The 22,563-nt window shown below is 38.9% G+C and overlaps 1 protein-coding gene and 1 pseudogene across 1 annotated transcript; both read right to left on the bottom strand.

Moving 5' to 3' along the window:
* Positions 1-4,009: 4,009 nt before the first annotated feature.
* LOC118822935 lies at positions 4,010-7,673 on the bottom strand (annotated as a pseudogene).
* A 4,309-nt stretch (positions 7,674-11,982) lies between these two features.
* Positions 11,983-21,318, bottom strand: LOC118822215 (cytochrome P450 2H1-like). The gene is made up of 9 exons (XM_036591153.1): positions 21,065-21,318; positions 17,513-17,672; positions 17,193-17,345; positions 16,591-16,751; positions 16,185-16,358; positions 15,774-15,915; positions 15,405-15,592; positions 14,749-14,890; positions 11,983-13,689 (listed from the first exon to the last, which is right to left on the bottom strand). The coding sequence occupies exons 1-9, from the start codon at positions 21,257-21,259 to the stop codon at positions 13,499-13,501; spliced, it is 1,506 nt and encodes a 501-aa protein (XP_036447046.1). The 5' UTR covers positions 21,260-21,318; the 3' UTR covers positions 11,983-13,498.
* Positions 21,319-22,563: the final 1,245 nt, after the last annotated feature.

Here is a 22,563-nt window from a genome sequence, read left to right as displayed (position 1 = left end):
TCTTTAAATTTGCAGCTGTAACATTAAAATCTGACAGCTGGGATGTACAAACTTTTTAAGTTTTTTATTTGTCATCTTCTCTGTGTCAAAGTTGTGTCTGTGCTGACCGGAAGGTGCTGTGCATTGGTTGTTTGTGTAAATCCAGATTTCTGATTGGTTGCTGTTGTTTTGTGTCAGGATGGAAGTGTTCGAATATGTAGGGTGATAACTACACTGATGTAGTGTGTGCAGTAGTGTGAAATTTGAGTGTAAATACCTTTCACATACTAAACCACCCCCTTATCACACACATGCACACACAGAACTCCCTGTAGCCCTATTCACTTTTATACACACATGACACACACACACACAAACACACACACCTGTAATGACCTGTAATATCATTATCTTTGGACTCTCTCTCACTCTTCATCTGCATTCCCTTCAGCCCATAACTCTCACTGACCTGATAACAGAGTTTATTTATTAAAGCTGTGGTTTCAGTAACACTTCAGTATAGGATGATATTATAATGATCTTTTTAAGCCTTAGCACCCAGTAGCTGCTAATTAACTGGTTGCTTATTACTACTTTATTAACCAATAACTTTTTAAGGTTTTGCATATAATTTTTAGATGTTCATTACTAGGTTTATAAAAAAACAGAATCCAGTAACCTATCAATAAAATAACTGCTAATTAACTGGTTAATATTTTCAGCAGTAATAATAGTAGTAGTACATCTTCTAAGCCGCTTCTCCTTCTGGGTCGTGGGGGGAGCTGGAGCCTATCCCAGCAGTCATTGGGTGGAAGGCAGGATACACCCTGGACAGGTCACCAGTCCATCGCAGGGCAGACATAGTAGTAGTAAAAGTAGTAAAATGTACTACTTTATTAAGCAGTAATTACAAACAATTACACGTTTTACAGAACAATTTTATTTGAATATTACATCAAATCTTGTGCCCAACCTTTAATTGATTATTATTGGGGTCCACAAGATGCTTACTTTCTTTTCATTCTGCTGAATACCTCAATCATAAATCATAATTGTAGAATCTTAAGTGTCTTATTCATTTCACAACTTTATTTTTTTTTAATTAAAACTGAAATAATTAATTTTGTAGTTTATTTCGAAGTTTAAATGAAAAACATTTTAATGTGGTTTCAGATGTTTGGACTCCAGTATAAGAATAGATTTGGCCTTTTTTTCATCAACATTCGTTTTAAACAGTATTAATTCTCTGTTATGAAAAACAAATAAAAAATAACTATTGCGTCTAGCATTATGGTGGAATGCCGTGTATTGTACATTTACCCTGATTGGTCCAGGTTTAAAGAAAGAGCTTGATAATGTATTCTTATTGATATTGATTGTTCTCCTGGGGTGATGTTGTCCATTCACATGTAAAGGGCAAACTTGATTCAGTGAGTGGTCTCTCTGCTGCAGCAGATGGTATTGAAGGCGTATGGAGAGTGAACCACGCTCACAATGCCGTCCACATTTGGGCGTGGAGCTTCAGGAAGCCACGAGAACTTCAGTCACTGGATCAGAGAGGTGAAGAAGATGAAAAGCTCTGTCTTTGCTAGAGACTCACCCAGACACACCCTCGGACCTGCAGGACACACACACACACAAATCATCTCAATGCTGGATTGGTCAGTCAAAGAATTGGGAGAATTTCCAGTGGACCAGTAATGTTTTGGGTCGGTTACTGTGGGCTTATATATACAGTGGCCTCAAAAACTATTTGTACATTTTAACCTTTGGTTAAATTTAATGAAGTTCTCTAGGTTTCTTTACATACATTTAACAGAATCATAATTGTTTCAGAGAAAAAGAGTTTTAGCACAACATCAAACTGATAGTAGACTCTTTGTGTAGAGAAAGTTTGGAGAAGAATTCCAGCCAAACTGCACTAAGAGTGTTTTCCCAATGAACATTCAAAAACAAGTACTGACCTGAATGGGAACCAATGGGACTAAATTATGACACCAAATTCTTTACAAAGTAACAATTCTAAAAAAAGCAATTCTCACACCAACATACCATTCTACCTTACACTCTGGTGAGCTTCTTGTCCATATAATTGTGCTTGGTGAGTTTATTTTCACCTTTATAGAATTCACTAAATGGACATTGGCTTCACTTGCAAAGTTTTGCCAAGGACAGTGGAGAAATCCCACCATTAGGTACTGTTGGTAACAGTCATGAACAGGTACCAAAAACAATGGAAAAAACTGGAACCTGTCCAATGAAAAAGGACAGATTCAGTTTTCTGCTGCCAAAGGTTTTGGTAATCTCTGAGAGGTGGAAAGTCAAATCTGGGGAACTTTTGTCTTCAAAGATGTCAGTTATGGGATCACTACCTCAGAAGCGCACAAGGTCATTTTGAATGCAAAGAAATTCTGCAAAGAAATTGCTCTAAAGGAAAACTGGAAAGTGGGTCAGAAGGGTAATGATCTGAATCATTTGCCTTTTGAAAGGTGTTAGAATGTTGTTTTTGAAAGGAATGCCATTTGGTTTGACATGTCCTAATACACGTCCAAAAACCTTTTGGGACTAATGTATAAACCCACACATACGAACACAAGCATGCTCAGACATTGGACTGTTCAAATTTAGTCTGCTTCTATGACTCTGGGGCTGGTTGACACATCATGAAGTGTCCTACAGTGTGAAATGTAGACAGGAACTTAGCTGGTGTTCATAGCTTCATGACAATGTTTTTCACTCTCAAGAGCTGTAAGTTCAACACAGTAAAAAAACACTGTAATCCATCTGTTACAGCAATTACATCATGAGTATTTACATTTTAGTTGCATGTATGTTTAACTTGTAACACTACATTTATTACAGACACTTAATATAAAGTGAGACCAACCAGCAGAATCATTCAGATTTGCCGGACATAATCAAGGCATCATTGCTTTCCCAGTCATGTATTGGCTTCTGTTCAAACCTGAGCCTTTCCAGAACTTTTACAGTGATTGTGCTAAACAGAGCTTGTGCAAGTAGATTGCCACATCAGTCTTATTGAGACTTTAACTCAGACACGTTTTTACACTTAATAGCTTCCTATTCAATGACATATTTTTGGATCCAAAACACTACATTTTTAACTACATTTGTGTCTTTTTGGCAGATTCTGTTTTGATAACCCTGTGGTTGCACACCCATTCATACTTTAATTCATACTTCCATTGATTAATCGTCCCATCCATTTAGCAAACCATACATTTAGCCTTTCATGTACAACCCCATCGAATACTGGCTTTTGAACTGTGCACTGATAACAAGCTGAGTGGTCTTTAGCCCGTAGGACACAGTGTCCATGATTTTCAGACTTTTCAGATTTTCAGATTCGTCAGACCACAGAACACTTTTTCACTTTGCCTCAATCCATTTTAAATGAGCTCCGGCCCAGAGAAAGTGGCAGTGTTTCTGGATCTTGTCAATATATGGTTTCTTCTTTGCATTTTAGAGTTTTATCTTGCATTTGTGGATGCAGCAGGCAAGGGTTTTCAAAAGTGTTTCTGAGCTGTAGATGATGAAAAGCAGAAGTTCTTTGCTGTTTTACGTTGAGGAACATTCTTGAATTGTTGCACTATTTGATCATGCAGTCTTTCACAGAGTGATGAAGCCCTCATCATCTTTACTTCTGAATGACTCAGCCTCTCTGGATGCTTTTGTATATCCAATCACGTTACTGACCTGTTGCCAATCAACCACCAGGTGATTTTTTTAGCATTATACAACTTTACCAACCTTTTGTTTCCCCTGTCCTAACTTATTTTGGAATGTGTTGTTGGCATCTAATTCAAAATGGGCATATATTTTTCAAAAAGCAATAAAATTTCTGAGTTTCAACATGTGATATGTTGTCTTTGTACTATTTTATAGAATGTATATTTTATTAAATATAGGCTTTAAATGAACTGCACATCATTGCATTTTGTTTTTATTTACATTTTGCACAGCATCCCAACTTTTTTGGAAATGGAGTTATATTAAATCTACAATGCCTCTATCCCTCCATCACCTTGGGCAGGTGGTACCCTCGTAGCTCTGCTGCTTGTGTGGTTTGGTGCACCACACCGAGAGGAAGAATGCTTGAATAGCGCTGGATTTCATAAACCATTGCACAAGCCCAGCACCCGAATTATCTCTTCATGACAGCGCTCTGACGTGATCAACCAGGCACCAGTGTGGGACAAAACACAGAAGATGCAAAAAATACATGATGTTACAGGACATATAAGATATAAGAGTGTTATAATTGAGTCATTATCAAGTTTTTAATGCAAAAAGATCAACTGAAAAAATAAAGTAACAAAACAAATACCATTCCTTACACCACACCTAGTGTACAAATGACATCAGGTCTGTGGTATTGGTCACCAAAAATAATACCTTGCACGTCTGGGTGGTCCATCATGTAAATGAGGCCCCATCTGAGGGTGGTCGCTGTAGTTTCCGTTCCAGCTATGAACAGGTCAAAGGTTGACTTCATCATGTTCTCCACATGGAATGTAGAGTCTTCCTTTAACTCTTGCTGCTCAAAACACAAAAAGTTTAAATTCTGTTACACAGATGCTTTAAAAGGACAGCTGCTTTTAAAGCCTGCTCAAATGATTGATTCAGTATAATCTACAGTAGAAAACTCAGCTCTACTGTTCCTACATTGTCAACTTGAAGATAATCCATGAAGAAAGTAATCCACTCCAGTCTTCTGAGTGCACAGATAACTATTGTATGAGTTAAAATAGGTGTGCTGGAGAGCTGTGAAGTGTTCAGCAGTTAGGGTCTCTCCATTCTCTACACTGCGTTCAAAATAAAGGGCAGCTGACCTTGGTCATCTCAGTCAGGTAGGCGTCAGTGATGTCCTGGGGGTTGTCTGGATCCAGAGTCTTCTTGTGCTCCTCCACAATTTCAAGAATAAATATTTTACGTCCTGGACATTACGCCAGATTTTCTGCTGCAGCCCAGGAAAGTATTTTATAATGGGGACCAAGTTGAAGACCTGCAGAAAAAAAATGAAATAAAAACTTTCATGTTCCATTGCTTCAATTAATTTTGTAGTTTGTTTAAACACAAGCGCTTCAAGCACATCATTACTGGGAGTTTTTTTCTCATTATGTAATTTCATTTTAACTATATACCAGGAAACCAGGAAAATGACCTGGAATTAGTTAAGAAGATCAATTGTATTGTTTTGTGCTCTGGTGGTTTTTCTACATGATCTGTGAAAATGAATGACATCACCTGGAAAACTCCTGGTAATTACCTGCACCACAGTTGATCCAGCAAACTGAACATTTTCATTCAGAATTTCAAGCAGCTTAGCAAAGCGCTTGTCATCATACTCAAAGCAGTCTCCAAAGATGATGGAGCAGATTATGTTGGAAACTGCATTCATGAATTGGTGGATGGGATTAAAAAGGCTTCCCTTCAAGACGAATTGCAGAAAAATGAGTTTGTTGAGAGAAAAGCCACAAAGACAGAACAATGACAATGACATTAGGCAGTAATTTACTATGAAACAAACTACAGAATTTGAAAGCAACACTAATTTCAAATGACAGACAACACAATACATTACTTCTAATGCTGCTGCCTGCCATTGTAGCTGTACATCAGATAAAGATAACCTGACCACAGAACTGCACTAAGACGGCATAGACAGTGACTCATCACCTACCTTCTAGTTGAGCATCTCCTTGATGAGGTAAAGCGCCTCCTCAGCCACGCGCTCCTCCACAGTTTTCTTTCCTAGACCAAATTCACACAGTGTGTGCAGAGTAAAGCGGCACTGCTGCCTCCAAGAGTGATCACAAGTGGCCAAGATTATACCTATGAAAGGCAGAGAGAAGTAAAGGGAGATAAAAGGACATAGATGGTGAGAAAGGGTGCAAATAAGTTTCCCCAGAGAAAGTAAATCAAACATATTAAGAAGTCATGCCCTACTAACCATAGCCTTTGTTGATCCACTTTTGTAAAGGCAGAAGCGGCCTCCCAGAAAACACGGTCCCATTCTGAACAAAAGCTTCCTTTGCAACCTGCACGTTGTTCACTATGATCGTTGGCTTCTTGCCCAGGTATATGGAGCACATCTCACCATATTTCGACAACTGGAGGGATAGAAAATGTTTACATTACCTACAACTTTGGAATGGACAAGTGTATGTACTGATGCAACAGTTTCCATGTTTGGTTTCACATGCATTTATGCCATTAGCAGGCCCAGTTATCCATAGCAAGTTACAATAATGCTTTTTTTTCACTCAGAATGTTTCCTTAGACAGTGTCCTTAGATAAAGTCCAATAGAACCCTTGAAATAAGATACTGTTGGAAATGAGAGCTGTTACCTCACCAAAGATACCAAAATAAGATTTCATGATTCCAGTGTTGGGAAAATCTTATGGCTGACTGTCTCAAAAGCTACAGAGATCACAAAGAATGAAAATATGATTAAAAGAATCAGGACCGTCAAGGGTTTAGCTGAACTTCCTGTGAGACAACTCATTAAAGACTTTGGGGAAGGAAATAAATGAGAGATACAAATAGCTGCTAATGTCAGAGCTGTCTTGAGTGGTCTTCTTTAGAATGGGTACCACTCTGGCAGTCTAGAAGGCAGATGGTACACAACTTGATGACAAGAAGCTGTTTGTGTTGGAAGTGATCAGGATAAATAAACTACAAGATTTCAAACGTCTGGAGTGATGTATATGGAATGGGGTCCATGGTGTCCAGTGGGCAGATATTTGGATTACTGGATGTCAGTAGGACACTGTCAAACAGAAGTGTCTTGAAGCTGAGGCTTACCCTGCCCAGAGTGTGTTGAGCTTTAGAGATCCTGAATGAAAGCATAACCCACTGGCTAGAGAAATCTGTAATAGTTTTATACAAGTCAGGAATACAATGGCTGGACTTCCAAGTCAGTGTTGTATTGCTAAACTATCTTAATCTTGGCAGTTGCACTCAAAATGGCTGTCCACATTTGTATGTGTACACACTTCGGTGTACTGTTTTTTATCAATATGGAAAATAAAGAAAAATAATTATTTTCTATCGAGCTAAATACTAGCTAGTGCTCATTGCACTGTGACAACAATGAGACTTTTGGATATATATTGTAGAAGGAAAAGATACATGAGTGCCCATCTTAACTGCAGCTAACTATAGCTTTACTATTCAGATAGATCAACTGAGGTCTTAACCCAGAGTGGCCAGGCTCTAGACATCACTTATGTGATACACCACCACTGGTGATTCTGAACAGAGGAAGCAAATAAAGAGGTTCCTGAGTGTCACACATGGATACTTCCAGGCGAAAATCACATAAGGAATGACCATGGATCGATTTCTCCAAGCCCTCCCTCCTGGAAAAAGAGGAAAATGTGAATATCCCACAAAAAAAGGACACTGACTGATCTGATGAAGGCCATTCGATCCTTTGAGAGCTGGGGCAGGTTACCCACAAAGGGCAGTGGTTTGGGTCCAGGGGGGCTTCGGCTCCTGGAGGAGTTCAAAATGAAGATCTCCAGGAGAAGCAGAGAGAGCAGACCACCAAGCAGGGCCAAGCCCACTGACGTCCAGTCCAGATATTTCATCACAGACTCCATTCTGAGAGAAATGCAGGAGAGCAAAGTTGCATACCTTTTCACCAACAGTTCAAGGAGGAGGGGGTGAGAGAGAGACCACCATTTCTATAGAATAGCGTCATGATGGGCATTACTAGGGAGATGTTTATACCGGAAAATAGATCTTGTAATCTTACCTGTTAGGAGGTCAGAGATCTTCCAGTTTGGTAAAGCACTGCAGACAAAGTTCAGGAGCAAACAAAACATTTGCAACTGATGCAACGTCAGGAACTTCTCTGCATACAGAGACTGACAACAGAGTTCTCTTACAGTCTAGAACAGTGGTTCTCATACTGGTTCTCAAAGCTCCCCAGACAGTCCATATTTTTGCTTTATTCCTATGCATTGCAAGTTAAGTTGGAGCAAAAGTGTGGACCGTATGGAGGAACCTGAAGTTTGAAAACCACTATTCTAGAAAATAAAGGTTTGTACAAGATTCTTGAACATATGTAAGTAAAATGTTTGATTGGTGTAGAACTCCACATATGTGGAGGTTCTTTAAACTTGAGTTTAATGTTCTTCAGTCCACCAATTTTTCTAAGTGGCTTATAATTCAGTCGTTGAGATGTCGTTGAGATTTCTTTTCAGTGCTGGTGATAGGAAATAGTGCAAATAAAGCCATTTTATTAATATCCACAATTAATATCCAAGTCTTCTGACTTTTCTGTCTTCTGCGGTGTAAATGGCAATAAAGGCATCTTGATTGATTGATTAAATGACTGATTGATTAACCGAATGACTATGATCAATTAAAACTTTGAGTTGTTATATAAATTGTTAATAGTAGTAAATCTGGAGAAAATAAGCTTTATTTAGGAACCATTTTACCTTACCTGCATGTACCTTCCCACCATGAATGGATTTTAAAAAGTAAAACTTGCTTGACCACATAGAAATGCCAGGTGGAAGCAGGCAGTACATGCAAGAATATCCTCAATATTTTTACAGGTGAGAGAGATCTTTAAGAAAAGAGGGCAAAAATTCCTACAAGTTGATCTAGAGACTACACAAGGCAGCAGCACCATTGTAAGTACCACTGTAGACATACACATTTCAGATTTTTCCTTTTACCCAATTTAGTTGTGGCCAATTCCCATCCAATATCACACAATGATATATGATATCATCAATGATAATGCAACATCTTTGGACAGCTCAACATATTACAGGAGAATTACCAATTCTATTGCACCAGCTAACAGATGGCAGCATTGGCTAGCATCATGCTGAGTGATGGGGAGAGGGAGAAACATCCCATCCACCTAGAGAGGGAGACAACAGGGCCAATACTTGGACAGATGCACCCCTTGGATATATATTGTTGAAATCATTGAAGTGAAGGTTCTCAGACTAATATCAAATAATCTGTTTTATTGACAGGAAACAAATGTGTGAAACTTAAGCAACCTAGCAAAGGCTAGGATAAAAATTTATCCCAGCATTTAAAATTTTTGATTTCTGAAAGAACATTAGTAATTACACTAGAAAAAAACAAAACAAAAAAACATACACTACATAAAATGTATGCAACCATTATTTATGTATTATAGAAACAGAACACATTTTAAACTGTAAGACCTCTGTAATGTATAATGGATAAAAAACCTAAGTATTGTGATAATTATGCATAATTATGTACTAAGCAAGAGCTTAATCTTATTAAGATTGATTAGATGCGTTAGAGAAGAAGAAGTCCTCCAAGTCTGGTACTGAAAGTTCACCCCCAGACTCACCCAGACAAAAGTTTGGGCACCCCTAGTTGATGTTAAGATGTTATCACATCCTCTGCATGTAACAAATCTGACATATTTCTGAACAATTTTAAAGCACAGATAACACATATTTGCTGATTCCAACATATTGGAAAAGAAGAAAATATAACATGTGGCATGTGTGAAAGTCTGGGCTCCCTTCCAGTTGGTGTCCTGCGTCCAATTAGTTCTCTAGCCAGCTAACAGTCTTTCTATTCTTGCTATTCTTTTACTCTTGCTTTTTTATGTGCAGGTTGTTCTAGTTCAGAAGTATTCCTAACACTGAATGCTGTTTCAAAACTTTAATCTTTAGTTTCTTGAAGTACCTCCCACTTTTTTTTTTAAGAACCCTTCCCCTACTTTGCCTTACCTTTATTCCTGCTGTAACGTGACAGAACAGGAAGAACAATTGCGAGTAAATTTAGGAAATGAGGCTTTATTTGTTTGAATGTTGTCAAATGAGCCGAATACAAAAAGGGAAAAACATAACAATGACATGAACAGGCAAAGAGGATCCAAAAGGTAAAGGCAAAATGGCAAAGTCCAAAAAAACACAGCCAGATCCACAAGAAAACAAAAAAAACTGAATGAAGCACTTAGTAGCTCTACTGGGAGAAGCAATACCTCCTGATGAGCTAGACTAAAGCCCAGGCTTATAAACAAATCTAGTCATCTAGTTACATGACAAACAAGACACGTGAAACAGATCAGTTTTCAGCTAATAGGGAGTGACGACTAGTGGATGGTGGTGGCACCACAGTCACATGATCTCCCAGGGAGCTCCGGGAAATGGAGTTCATGAATGAGTCAGAGACGAAGGGATGCGTGATACCTGTAACCTTTCCTGTGCCACTGGCTGCAACGCATAAAGGATAATTCCACCAATTTTCTTCAATATTTCTGCATAATGTTTGAGATATAAACAGATATTCAGACTGGTTTGGTGTGAAATTCTCCATTCTATAGAAACAGTCTGTTCGCAGGGGTGGTGATAGGAAGCAAATGTCTGATGAAGTTCATACCTACGAATCTGACTAATTTCAGGAAGGCCATGGGATCTTTCATGAGATAGGGCACATTTTCGATGAAAGGCTACAGCTCCTGTGGGCAAGGGGCATGGGGGTGGGGGCAGAGTGCAGGTGTTGACCCTTCAGATCAGGAGTTCAGCTCAAAGTCTTGTTCAATCTCAATTTGAAGTAAAAAAAAAACCTCTGAGTCTTAGCAGTTTTTCTATATGGGAAAAATGAATGGCATGAAACTGCCAATATCAGAATTATACAATATTGCCACATGCATATATAGCAATATTGTATAATATATATGGTGTTATACAACAAAACAATACAGGCAGGGTTAAGTGATTAAGTGACCCTTATTAGTCCCACAATGGGGAAATTTCACCTCCGCAATCCTATCCATGCAGTGAAACACCACATGCACACTAGTGAACACACACACTAGAGGGCAGTGAGCACACTTGCCCAGAGCGGTGGGCAGCCCTATCCACAGCGCACAGGGAGCAGTTGTGGTTTAGGTGTCTTGCTCAAGGGCACCTCAGTCATGTACTGTCGGCTCAGGGGATTGAACCAGTGACCTTCCAGTCACAAGGCTGGTTCTCTAACCTCCAGCCCATGACTGCCCCCTGGTTCAATAAAAGCATAGACGGCTTTCTTTTTTAAATCTTGTGGAGGTAAAATGATTTGGTTTTCGTTCTGAGCTGCTCTCTGTTTTTGCATTCATTTGCTTTTCAAACTTTAGCTGTGAGTCAAAAATAATCCTTAGATTTTGAACAGTTGGTCCAGAGATGGGGCAGGAGAGAGCTGAAAAGTGGCCAAAAAAAAAAAATCTTACACACATAAGAAGCATTTTCAGTCTTAATATGGAGGTTTACAGATGGACTTAAAACCAGCATTTTTCAGCGTTTTTTTTAATGACTCGATTTTATTACCATTAATTAATAGATGCCTCCAAATAAAAATGGTTTAGGTTCTCCTCAATAAAAAGGAATTAGGTGTAAATGAGTTTTTTTTTTTTTTAGTGCTAAATAAATGGCTAGCAGGCACCTTCAAGCTGATCTCAAACCAGTTTTATGCATCTTATTTATATTAAGTTCTTATGCTTATTTCTGTTCAGCTGAATTTACATACACAAATCTTAGGCTGGTGCATGTTAAACTGCTTGATCAGACTGAAAACACAACAGCACCCTCCAGTGGAGGACTGTGGAAATGTTTCACTGATTTGATTCCAGAGGAGGTTAAGGTAATGTGTTTATTTCCAGTGTGGAAATGAACAAATGGGCCCCCACGGATTTATTCGATTAATAAATAACGCAAGTAATCCAATGATTTATATGTTAGGCATGTCAGGCAAATATGTATCATCATATTTATTTGGTGAGTGCAGGTACTCTTCTCCGCTTTCATGTGGCTTTTTTGCTTTTAGTAATCTGCTGAGCTACTAAATATGAAGCCCTCAGGATTTTCCTAAGACCTTTCGGTCAGATTCACTTTAATTATTGTAAGTTGTCTAGACGACCACCTGAAAACCAACTGAAACACCACAGTAATGATCAATCAGCAATCAATTTAACAGGGTGAGGATAATTCCATTATATGAACGGCTATTTTATTACCAACACTCTTCTGATTGTAACAGCATTGTTGCCTGATTCTTACCTACATTGTGAGAGGACTTACATTGTATCTGCACAGGAAATGCCAACTAGCATAACATGTAGCTCGCTGTAGTAATATGCCAGTAAAAAAAGCAGTTCAGCCTATTACACATGTGTAATAACATAAAAAAGTGCTGATACAGTTATGAAGATACACTTGTGTAATTACATGAGTAGAAACTGAAGTTGAAATGCATGTGTATTTACATAAGCTGTAGTACTGTAATCCATCTGTAATTGTGAATTCATTAGTACCAGTTACAGTGTTGTTGCATGTATTATTAATTGATAACACGGTTATTATAAGCATTCAATAAAGTGAGACCAACCGGTCTGTGTTGGGAAATCGCCAGTATTGCACCCTGTGATAAACAAAAATGATAAACAAAAACTTGTTTTGCGTACACACATTTTCCCCCCTGATTGTCACTCTATTCTCTGAATTACACAGTCATTAAAGAGTCATTACACAATAAAAGAGTCATTACACAATATTGCTACATGCATGCTGAAACTGCTACACACTGCAAAATACAACAAAACAACTCAGGCAGGGTGAAATAAAAGAAAAGATGTCTTTCTTTTTTAAATCCTGTGGAGGTGAGAAATGATTTAGTTTTGGGACATGATCCAAGCTGCTGTCATTAACTGCATTCATTTGAATTTCAAACTTCAGCTCTAATCTTTGGATTTCACTCATTAAAGCTGTGGTTTCAGTAACACTTTAGTGTAGGAGGACATTATAAGGGTCTTTAAGCCTTATCAAGTGAGTAGCTGCTAATTAGCTGTCTGCTTACGGCTACTTCATTAAGCAGTAAATAGATTGAATGAAGCACTTTTTAGAACATTTATATTCATGTATTATACATTTTAAGCTTGTGCACATTATTTTAGACATCCATTATTTTGCCTTTATTAAGCCTTAGATGCAAGAATCTGGTCATTCAATATCTGCTAATGACCTGGCTAATATTTTTAGTAGTCATGATAGTAGTAATGAAAGTAGTAAATCACTTTATTGAGCAGAAACTATGATCAATTAAACATTTTATGAAGCACTTTATTGTATTTTACACATTAAATATTTTTCCCAACCTTTAACTGTGAACTACTGTCTATAAGGGGCTTATGCAGAATCTTAAATATATCTTTTCCATTTGTCTTGTCAGAACTCATCTCTGTTTTTTTAATCAAAATTTAAACTCAGACGTTTGAGCTGCAATATAATATTATAGAACTGGCCTTTTTCCCCTCAACATTCCTTTTAAACCATATAAGTCCTTTGTTTTGGTGGAATATCATATGTTGTACATTTACCCCTGATTGGTCCTCGTAGAAAGATAGAGCTTGATAATGTTTTGTTATTGAGATTGATTAGATGTGTTAAAGAAGGGGAACTTCTCCTGGGTGATGTTGTCCATTCACATGTAAAGGGCAAACTTGATTCAGTGAGTGGTCTCTCTGCTGCGGCAGATGGTATTGAAGGGGAATGGAGAACGAACCACGCCCACAATGCCATCCATGTTTGGGCGTGAAGCTCCAGCAGGCCATGAGAACTTCAAGCGTTGGAGCAGAGAGGTGAAGAAGATGAAGAGCTCCATCTTTGCCAGAGACTCACCCAGACACACCCTTGGACCTGCAGGACATGCATAAGCACAAATCATCTCAATGCTCGATTGGTTAATTAGCAGAATCAGCTGTCTTTCTGGTGGACCAATGATGTTTTGGGCCGGTTACTGTGGGCTTACATATACAGTGGTCACAAAAATTATTTGGACACTTAAACCACTGGTGAAATTTAATGATGTTTTCTAGGTTTCTTTAAAAAAGAATGATATTTGTTTCAGAGAAAAAAGAAGTTTTAGCACAAAATCAAACTGATTGTAGCCTCTTTGTGTAAAGAAAGCCTGGAGAAGAATTCCAGACAGACTGCACTAAGAGTTTGTCCCAATGAACATTCCAAAACAAGTTTTGACCTGAATGGGAACCAATGGGACTAAATTATGTCACTATGCCAAAGTATTGTGCAAAGTAATAATTCTACAAGAAAAAAAAAAGCAATTCACACATCAACATACCACTCTACCTTACATTCTGGTGTGCTTGCAGGTGACATAATTGTGCTTGGTGACTTTATTTTCACCTGTAAAGAGTTCACTAAATTGACATTGGCATCAGTTGCAAAGTGTAACCAAGGGCAGAGGAAAACACCCCTTGTGTACAATTAGGTCCTTTTGGTACCAAAAAAAAAAAAACACTGGAACCTGTTTAATGAAATAGCACAGTTCCAGTTTTATGCTGTCAAAAGGTTCTGTTAATCTCCACGAGGTGGAGATGTCAAATCTGGGGCTGCTTATCTTTCTGTGATGTCAGTGATGGGATCAACTCAGAAGTGAACAAAGGCATTTGCATTGCAAATCTGCAGAGAAAATATAGACCACACGGTAAACAGAGAGCTTTGCTTTATGGCTCAGTTCCCTCTTCACCACTACAATCTGCTAAATTAACCACAATACTGCTGCCGCCTGACCCAGCCTGCGGCTGATCTCACGATCCTTCTTCCCATCACTCGTGAACGACACCTGGAGATACTCAAACTCCTCCACCTGTGGCATGTCCTTTCCCTTTACCTGGAGTGGGCATGCCATCCTTTTCCAGGCTAGGACTCAGACTTGGAGGATCGCAGCAGACTCACCCAAAGAGAATGGCAGAAAGGCATCATTTCTGCAGAACTGTCCTTTTTCATCCAGAAAGTTCTCTGGGTTGAACGTGTCTGGATACTTCCAGTGCTGTTTGTCAGTTAAGATGGCCTTTAAGTTGACCATGATTGTAGATCCCTGCCATGGGAAAGAGAAACAAATAACACATGTATTAATGTCAATTAAATGTCTTGAACAGTGGAGGTGCACTCAAAGTTTTCATTGAGAAAAGAGACTGATATAAATAAATATAAATAGCTATGCAACTTGTGAAATATGCAAGATGGCAAAAAATTCTAAAGACGTGCAATAACATTTCAATAAGTCTTGCCCAGATCATCTGAAAACTTGTATTAATTCGTTGCATTTGTATTAATTTCTCTATTTTGCATTTGTAAGCTTCATCTTGTTTTCAAGCCACAAAAAATATTATCTTTTTATAGTTTAATTGACTTTGTTTCTTGGCAAAGCCTGTTCTCATAACCCTGTTTCTGTGGTTAAGCATCCATTCATACTTCCATTACTTCATACTTCCATTGATTCAGTCTCCCATCCATTAAGAGATCCATACATTCAGCCTGTCATACATTCAAATGTCTATCCATTCAGCCTGTCATGTATTCAGTCCACAATCCCTCTATCCCTTCATCACCTTGGGCAGGTGGTATCCTCTTAGCTGTGCTGGTTCAGTGGTTTGGTGAATCAGGCCAAGAGGAGTGATGCTAGCACAGCGCTGGATCTCATAAACAGTGGCGTAAGTGTACGGGAGCTGTGGGCGGTCTTCCATGCAAGGAGAGCGGTCAAAACCCAGTACCCGAACGATCTCCTCATGGCAGCGCTCTGACATGGTCACATTACACAAGCATGGAAAATAAAAGATGCTACAGGACATACAAGACATAACAGTGTTCTAATAAACAAAAATATCAACTGAAAATATGAAGTAACAAAAGGAATAACATGCCTTATACCAAACCTAGTGTAAAAATGAGATCAGGTCAATGGTGACCAACAATAGTACCTTGGACGTCAGGGTGGTCCATCATGTAAATGAGGCCCCATCTGAGGGTGGTCGCTGTAGTTTCTGTTCCAGCTACGAACAGGTCGAGGACTGACTTCATCATGTTCTCCACATGGAATGTAGAGTCTTCCTTTGCCTCTTGCTGCTCAACAAAAGAAAAGTTTAAACTCTGTTACTCAGAGCTACCAAAGGATACTGAAGGCTGCTCAAATGATTGATTTAGTATAATCTACAGTAGAAAACTTCAACTCCGCTGTCCCACATTGTCAACCTGAAAATAATGCATGTAGAAAATACTCCACACCAGTCGTCTCAGTGCACAGATAACTAGGCCTACTGGATGAGTTACTGTAAAGTGCAGTTAGGGTCTCTCCATTCTCTACACTGCACTCAAAAGAAAGAGCATCTCACCTTGGTCATCTGGATCAGGTAAGCATCAGTGAAGTCACGGGGGTTGTCTGCATCCAGAGTCTTCTTGTGCTCCTCCACAATTTCAAGGATAAATATTTTTAAAGCTTCGAAATTATTCCATATCTTCTGTTGCGGCCCTGGAAAGTATTTTATAATCGGGACCAAGTTGAAGATCTGAAGAAAAAAAGGAACAATTGATGTTACATTTCATCCTTTAAGTTTAAGCACTTTAAGCGCATAATGACAGGATTTTTTTTTGTTATTGTGTAATTTCATTGTATGTATATACCAGGAAAAAGACCTGGAATTAATTTAGAAGATAAATTATATTGTTTTGTTCTCTAGTGGTTTTTCTACATGATCTGTGAAAATGAACGACATCACTTGGAAAGGTCCTGGTAATTACCTGCACCACAGGTGTTCCCCCAAGCTGAAAGTTTTCATTCAGAATTTCTAGCAGCTTAGCAAAGCGCTTGTCGTTGTACTCAAAGCGGTCTCCAAAGATGATGGAGCAGATTATGTTGGAAACGGCATTCATAAATTGGTGGATGGGATAAAAAGGCTTCCCTTCAAGAAGAATTGCAGAATAGTATGTTTCATTAAAGAAAAGACATAGAGACAGAACAATGACCATATGAAATTTTTTGTTAAATGTCATATAAATGAAAAAAGGCCTCTTGTCTTACTATCAGTAGGACATTTAAAATATTCATCAGATTCAGTATTACTGAACTACAGTGTAGTGGTCTGATGGGCAAGATTGAGCTCATTAAACAGTACCTTGTCCATGTTGATTTGAATAAATATTCATTCAAACTCTCATTAGTCAGTAATTTACTCTAAAACAAACTATTGACTAAAACTACTGAAATAAATACTAATTTCATATGACAGAAAACACAATGCATTAATTCTAGTGCTGCTCCCTGCCATTGTAGTTGTACATTAGAAAAAGATAACCTGACCACAGAACTGTGCCACAGGCATAGACAGTGACTCATCACCTACCTTCCTGTTTGAGCATCTCCTTGATGAGGTAATGCGCCTCCTCAGCCACGCGCTCCTCCACAGTTTTCCTTCCCAGACCAAAGTCACGCAGCGTGTGCAGAGCAAAGCGGCGCTGCTGCCTCCAAGAGTGACCATAATTGGCTGCAATAATACCTGAGAAAGGCAGAGAGAGGTTAAAGGAGATAATAAGACAGAGGATGTATCTTTCCCTGGAGAAGGAATAGCACACATTTTTTTTTCATTTTTATCAAAAAATAAAGTACAAGTAGTAGTACATGTATATCAAACAAGTATATCAACATGAGTCATGCCGTACTAACCATAGCCTTTGGTGATCCACTCTATTAAAGGTGGAAGAGGCCTCCCAGAAAACACGGTCCCATTCTCAACAAAAGCTTCCTTTGCAAGCTGCATGTTGTTCAGTATAATCGTTGGCTTCCTGCCCAGGTATATGGAGCACATCTCACCATATTTCGGCAACTAAAGGGGTGGAAAATGTTTACATTACCTACAGCTTTGGAGCGGACAAGTGTATGTATTGATGCAACTCTTTCCACATTTGGTTGCAGATGTGTTATCAGTGAATTCAAGTCTTTTCACAGTTCATCAGCTTACCCTGTTCTAATAAATCTGAATCAATTCATGACAGTTTTGATTAATTAGTTTAAATTTATGGCATTAAGTAGATCCAGTTATCCATAGCAACTTACAGAGGTGCTTTGTTTTTCACTTACAGAATGTTTCCTTAGATGCTAAAAATAGGAGTCCAAAAACACCTTTAAACTAAGGTACTGCTTGGAATGAGATCTGTTACCTAGACAAAGATACATGATACAGAAATAAGGCATTTCCTCTGCAATACAAGGGAATTTTAGAAGTTCAAATAGGTGGTTATTTAATGCTGTACAAAGAGACGAATCTTCATTCAGTATTTGGAGACAGCGAGGGACAGCCAGGCGAAGCTCGTTCCACCACATGAGTTGCCTGGACACAGAAGGGCCTTATAGCTTGTCCTCCAAGCATGTTTAAGTATAGCAAGACAAGCCAAGCCATACTTGATTCTCAAAGGGCATAAGCTATGGTTTCAGTTTTGACTTCACTGCAAAAATAATATCTTAGTGAGTGTAAACATCTTTAATGTAGTCAATATCTAATGTTTCTCATTACGAGACTGTTGTAAGAATATTGTAATTATTTAACTTATTTTCAGACATTTTGTACTTACTTTTAAGCAGTTTTATCTCATAAAAGTGTCTTGTTCAATTGGCAGATCATGTTCCTTGTTTTACAACACCAGCATCATCAAGTTTGCTGATGATACTACAGTCATTGGACTGATCACTGGTGGGGACGAGACAGTGTACAGGAAGGAGGTGGCTGAGCTGGTGGCCTGGTGTCATGACAACAATCTTTCCTTGAATGCAGACAAGACCAAGGAAATGTATGTTGATCCAAGGAGGAAGCGGGAGCACCGCCGCCTTTGTTCTTCCTCGATCCTGCCGTACGGTCCCCGCGGTGGACGGAGTGCATTTCTAAGTGTATCCCTGAGTCTGGCGTGCTGTCCAACAGGCAGGTTTCCGTGAAAATAAGAGCCCAGCACTCTCTGATTTCACGCTGAGTTGTTATTCTGGTTCTCAGCTCATCCAGCTTGTTTTCGAGGAAGTGAACATTAGCTAGCAACAGGCTAGGTAGCGGTGGCCGCATAGCCCTTGCCTTTAGCCTAGCATGTAGCCCACCTCTCTTGCCCCACTTCCGCTTTGGCTGCTCTGTTCGCCGGCGCGCCGCTCACCCGAGGCCGGTGCTGCTGGGCCTTGCCGGCTGCTGCTGGTGGAGTATGAGCGTAAAAGAAAGTTGAAGTCAGAAAGGCTAAAGGTAAGTTCATGACGAACTTTACCGATCTCCAGGAGTGCCTCTCTACTGTAACTGTTTCTTAGTATACTGTACATTTAAAATAAATACTAAAGTTAAAATAAATAATAAATAGTGTTGGTTGCAGGAGGAACACACAAAGACATCTGCCACGGTGGGCGCCATCTTGTTTCTCAATAATCTCATAATAATCTTACAACAGTCTCATAAGGAGAAATATTAGAGTTATTGACTAGATTTAAGATTTTTTAGATTTAAGTTTTCACTCGTTAAGATATTGTTTTTAGCAATGTTTAAAAAATCAAGTATTGATGGGCAGGACTGTTTTTGGCTTTGTAGTCAAACCTTGAGATGATAAGATTTTGAACAAGCATCTGAGAGGCCTATGTAGAGAGAAAGTGTAGAAACCTCAAAGTGTTTTAGAGGAGAAACCTGAATGATGGAGTCAGGTTTGCAATATGAGCAATGAATGGCCATCTACAATTACACCAAGGCTTTGTGCATCTTCAGATGGAATGACCAATAAATGCTCAAAGGAGATGGCAAGATCACAGGACCCAGGGATGTATAGCAGCTTCTTGCTGGAATTTACTTTCAGATGGTGAACTGCAATCCATGACTAGATGTCAGGCAGACATGCCTATATGCAACTATAAACCTAAGTGTCAGAAGGTGGAAAGGAATAGTTGAGTGTCATCACAGCGGTGGCATGAGATGCCATTGACAGGATGTTACATTGCTAAAATAGCAAGCGTAAAAGAAAGAGAAGAGCACCCAGCACAAATCAAATCTTATTGGATCTTATGACTGACTGTGTCAAAGGCTGCAAAGATCAAAAAGAATCAGGACTGTTGAGAGTTTAACTTTGTATAAACTGATACCTTATCTTAACTTTTCATATGAATATGAGACTTACAGAGTTGAATATGGCTCAATTGCCTTAGTCCTGTAGCCATGAATTAGCTTATACACACCCTAGACAGGGCCAGCCTCAGCTAAAAGAGCTGTTGAGATCCTGAATCAGAGCACAAATCACTGTCAAGAGAGATCTTTTACAGTGTTATGCAACTGAAGAATACTATGCAATAGTCCTTATTATACTGGGAGCTCTCTGACCTCCTAACAGGTAAGATTACAAGACATATTTTGAAGATAGACAGGCTGGGATCTTTGAGCTTGTTATGAGTGGTTATGGGTATGGGTTATTATTGTTATTGTTATTATTATTATTATTGTTATTGTTATGGGTACCACTCTGGTAGTCTAGATGGCAGATGGTTGCCAACTTAATGACAAGAAACTGTTTGTATTGGAAGTGATTAGGAGTAACAGACTGCAAGATTTCACGCATTTGGAGCGATGTGTATTGTGGTCAGGTGTTTGGATGATTGGATGTCGGTAGCTGTAGGATGCTGTCTGTGGAAACTAGGTTGAACCAAGTGTGTTACAGCAGAATCCAGATCCTTGAATCTATATAATATAACTTTGTAGAAACCTGATACCTTTTCTTAGCTTTTCACATAAATTTGAGACTTACAGAGTTGAATACGGCTCTTTTACCTTACTCCTGTAAACATGAATTAACTTTTACACAGAGTCCTAAGTCATGTGGTTTCATAGTTGTGTCTGAGCCAGAGGGATGCGTGACACTGTCACAGTGATATGGAGAGAAGGCTGCATTACTTCTCCATGTGGAAGTTATTAATTCTCTTGTACAAAGGTCTATGGAGCCACGTTGAGCACATCAGGATAAGTAGTGGAAGAAAGGTAACAATTGGTTACATGAACTATGGTGAACTTGCATGTGTTGCATGTTAAAATGCAGAATGCAAACTAGGGAAGCCCAGCACTAACATCTGGCAGACACAACAACAGTTTTCTACACACTCCAAGGACCCATAGTAAATTTTCACGGCTATATTTTATTACAGTTTTTTCAGCTTAAAAGTGAGTTTCAAAAAGAGAAAAAAAAGGATCAGTCTGATGTATAAAAGGAAACTGACCGATTTGATGAAGGCCATTCGATCCTTTGAAAACTGGGGCAGGTTACCCACAAAGGGCAGTGGTTTGGGTCCAGGGGGGCTTCGGCTCCTGGAGGAATTCCACCTGAAGATCTCCAGGAGAAGCAGAGAGAGCAGACCACCCAGCAGGGCCAAGCCCACTGATGTCCAGTCCAGATATTTCAGCACAGACTCCATAATGAGCGAAGTGCAGAAGAGCACAGTTGCTCATACCTTTATACCAGAAGTGGAGTGGGCAGAGAGAGAGAGAGAGAGAGAGAGAGAGAGAGAGAGAAACAAACAAACACTCAAACATTTTTTTCACGTTTTCCATAGAATTGCGTCACAATGGGCGAGACTAGAGAGAAGTTCATACCAGAAAATATGTCTTGTAATCTTACCTGATAGGAGGTCAGAGAGCTTCCAGCGTAATAAGGCACTGCACACAAAGTTCAGGAACAAACAAAGCATTTGCAGCTGTTGGAACATCGTCAACTTCTCTGCAAACAGACACTGATAACTGAGTTACCTGCTCCCCTATACTCTAGAACAGTGGTTGTCATATTGGTTGTCTCCCCAGACAGTCCAGATTTTTGCTGTCATTGCAAGTTGGAGTAAAAATTGAGAAAATAAAGGTTTCTAAATAATTCTTGAAGATGTGTAAGCAAAATGTTTAATTGGCGTAGAACCTTTAGATTATGTGGAGGTTCTTTAACCATAAAAAAATGTTCTTAACTCCACCAAATTTACAAAGTTGCTTACAATTCAGTTGTTGAGATGTCGTTTATATTTCTTCATTGTAGTGGTGAAAGGAACCAGGGGTCACAACATCTACAGTGCAAATATCGCTATTTTATTAACATCCACATTGACCACTGATCTTACAGGTCTTCTGACTTTTCTGTCTTCTGCTGTGTAAATGTCAATAAAGGCATCTTGATTCATTGACCAATTGACTGATTGATTAACTGATTTATTTCTTGCATAAATGTTTAAATAGAAGTAAATCTGAAAAAAAAAAAGAAAGTTTTCTTTAGGGACTATTTTATCTTATAATAATCTGCACATACCTTTCCACCATAAATGGTGTATGTAAAGTAGTTTTTTTTTAAACATCCAGTGCTAAACAAATTGCTAGCAGGCACCTTTAAGCTGATCTCAGACCAGATTTATGTATCATATTTACATTAAGCTCTAATTCTTATTTTTGTCCATGTGAGTTTAAATACTCAAATCTTACACTGGTGCAGGTTAAACTGCTTCTAAATCAGACTGAAAGCATGACAGCCCCCTCCAGTGGGGGACTGTGGAAATGTTCCACTGGCTTGATTCCAGAGGAGGTTAAGGTAATGTAAGATTTTTCAAACATTATGCAGCCAGGGACCCCTAGCAATGTGGAAATAAAACTCATGGACCCCCACAGATTTATTCTATTAATAGAAAATCCAAAAAATCCAATGATTTAAATATTAAGCACATCAGGCAAATATGTACCATCATAT

Source organism: Colossoma macropomum, unplaced genomic scaffold (genome assembly GCF_904425465.1).
Source record: "Colossoma macropomum unplaced genomic scaffold, Colossoma_macropomum, whole genome shotgun sequence".
In the NCBI taxonomy this organism is placed as follows: domain Eukaryota; kingdom Metazoa; phylum Chordata; class Actinopteri; order Characiformes; family Serrasalmidae; genus Colossoma; species Colossoma macropomum.
Note: the sequence above shows the minus strand (reverse complement) of the source record. Positions and strands in the feature narration are given on the sequence as shown.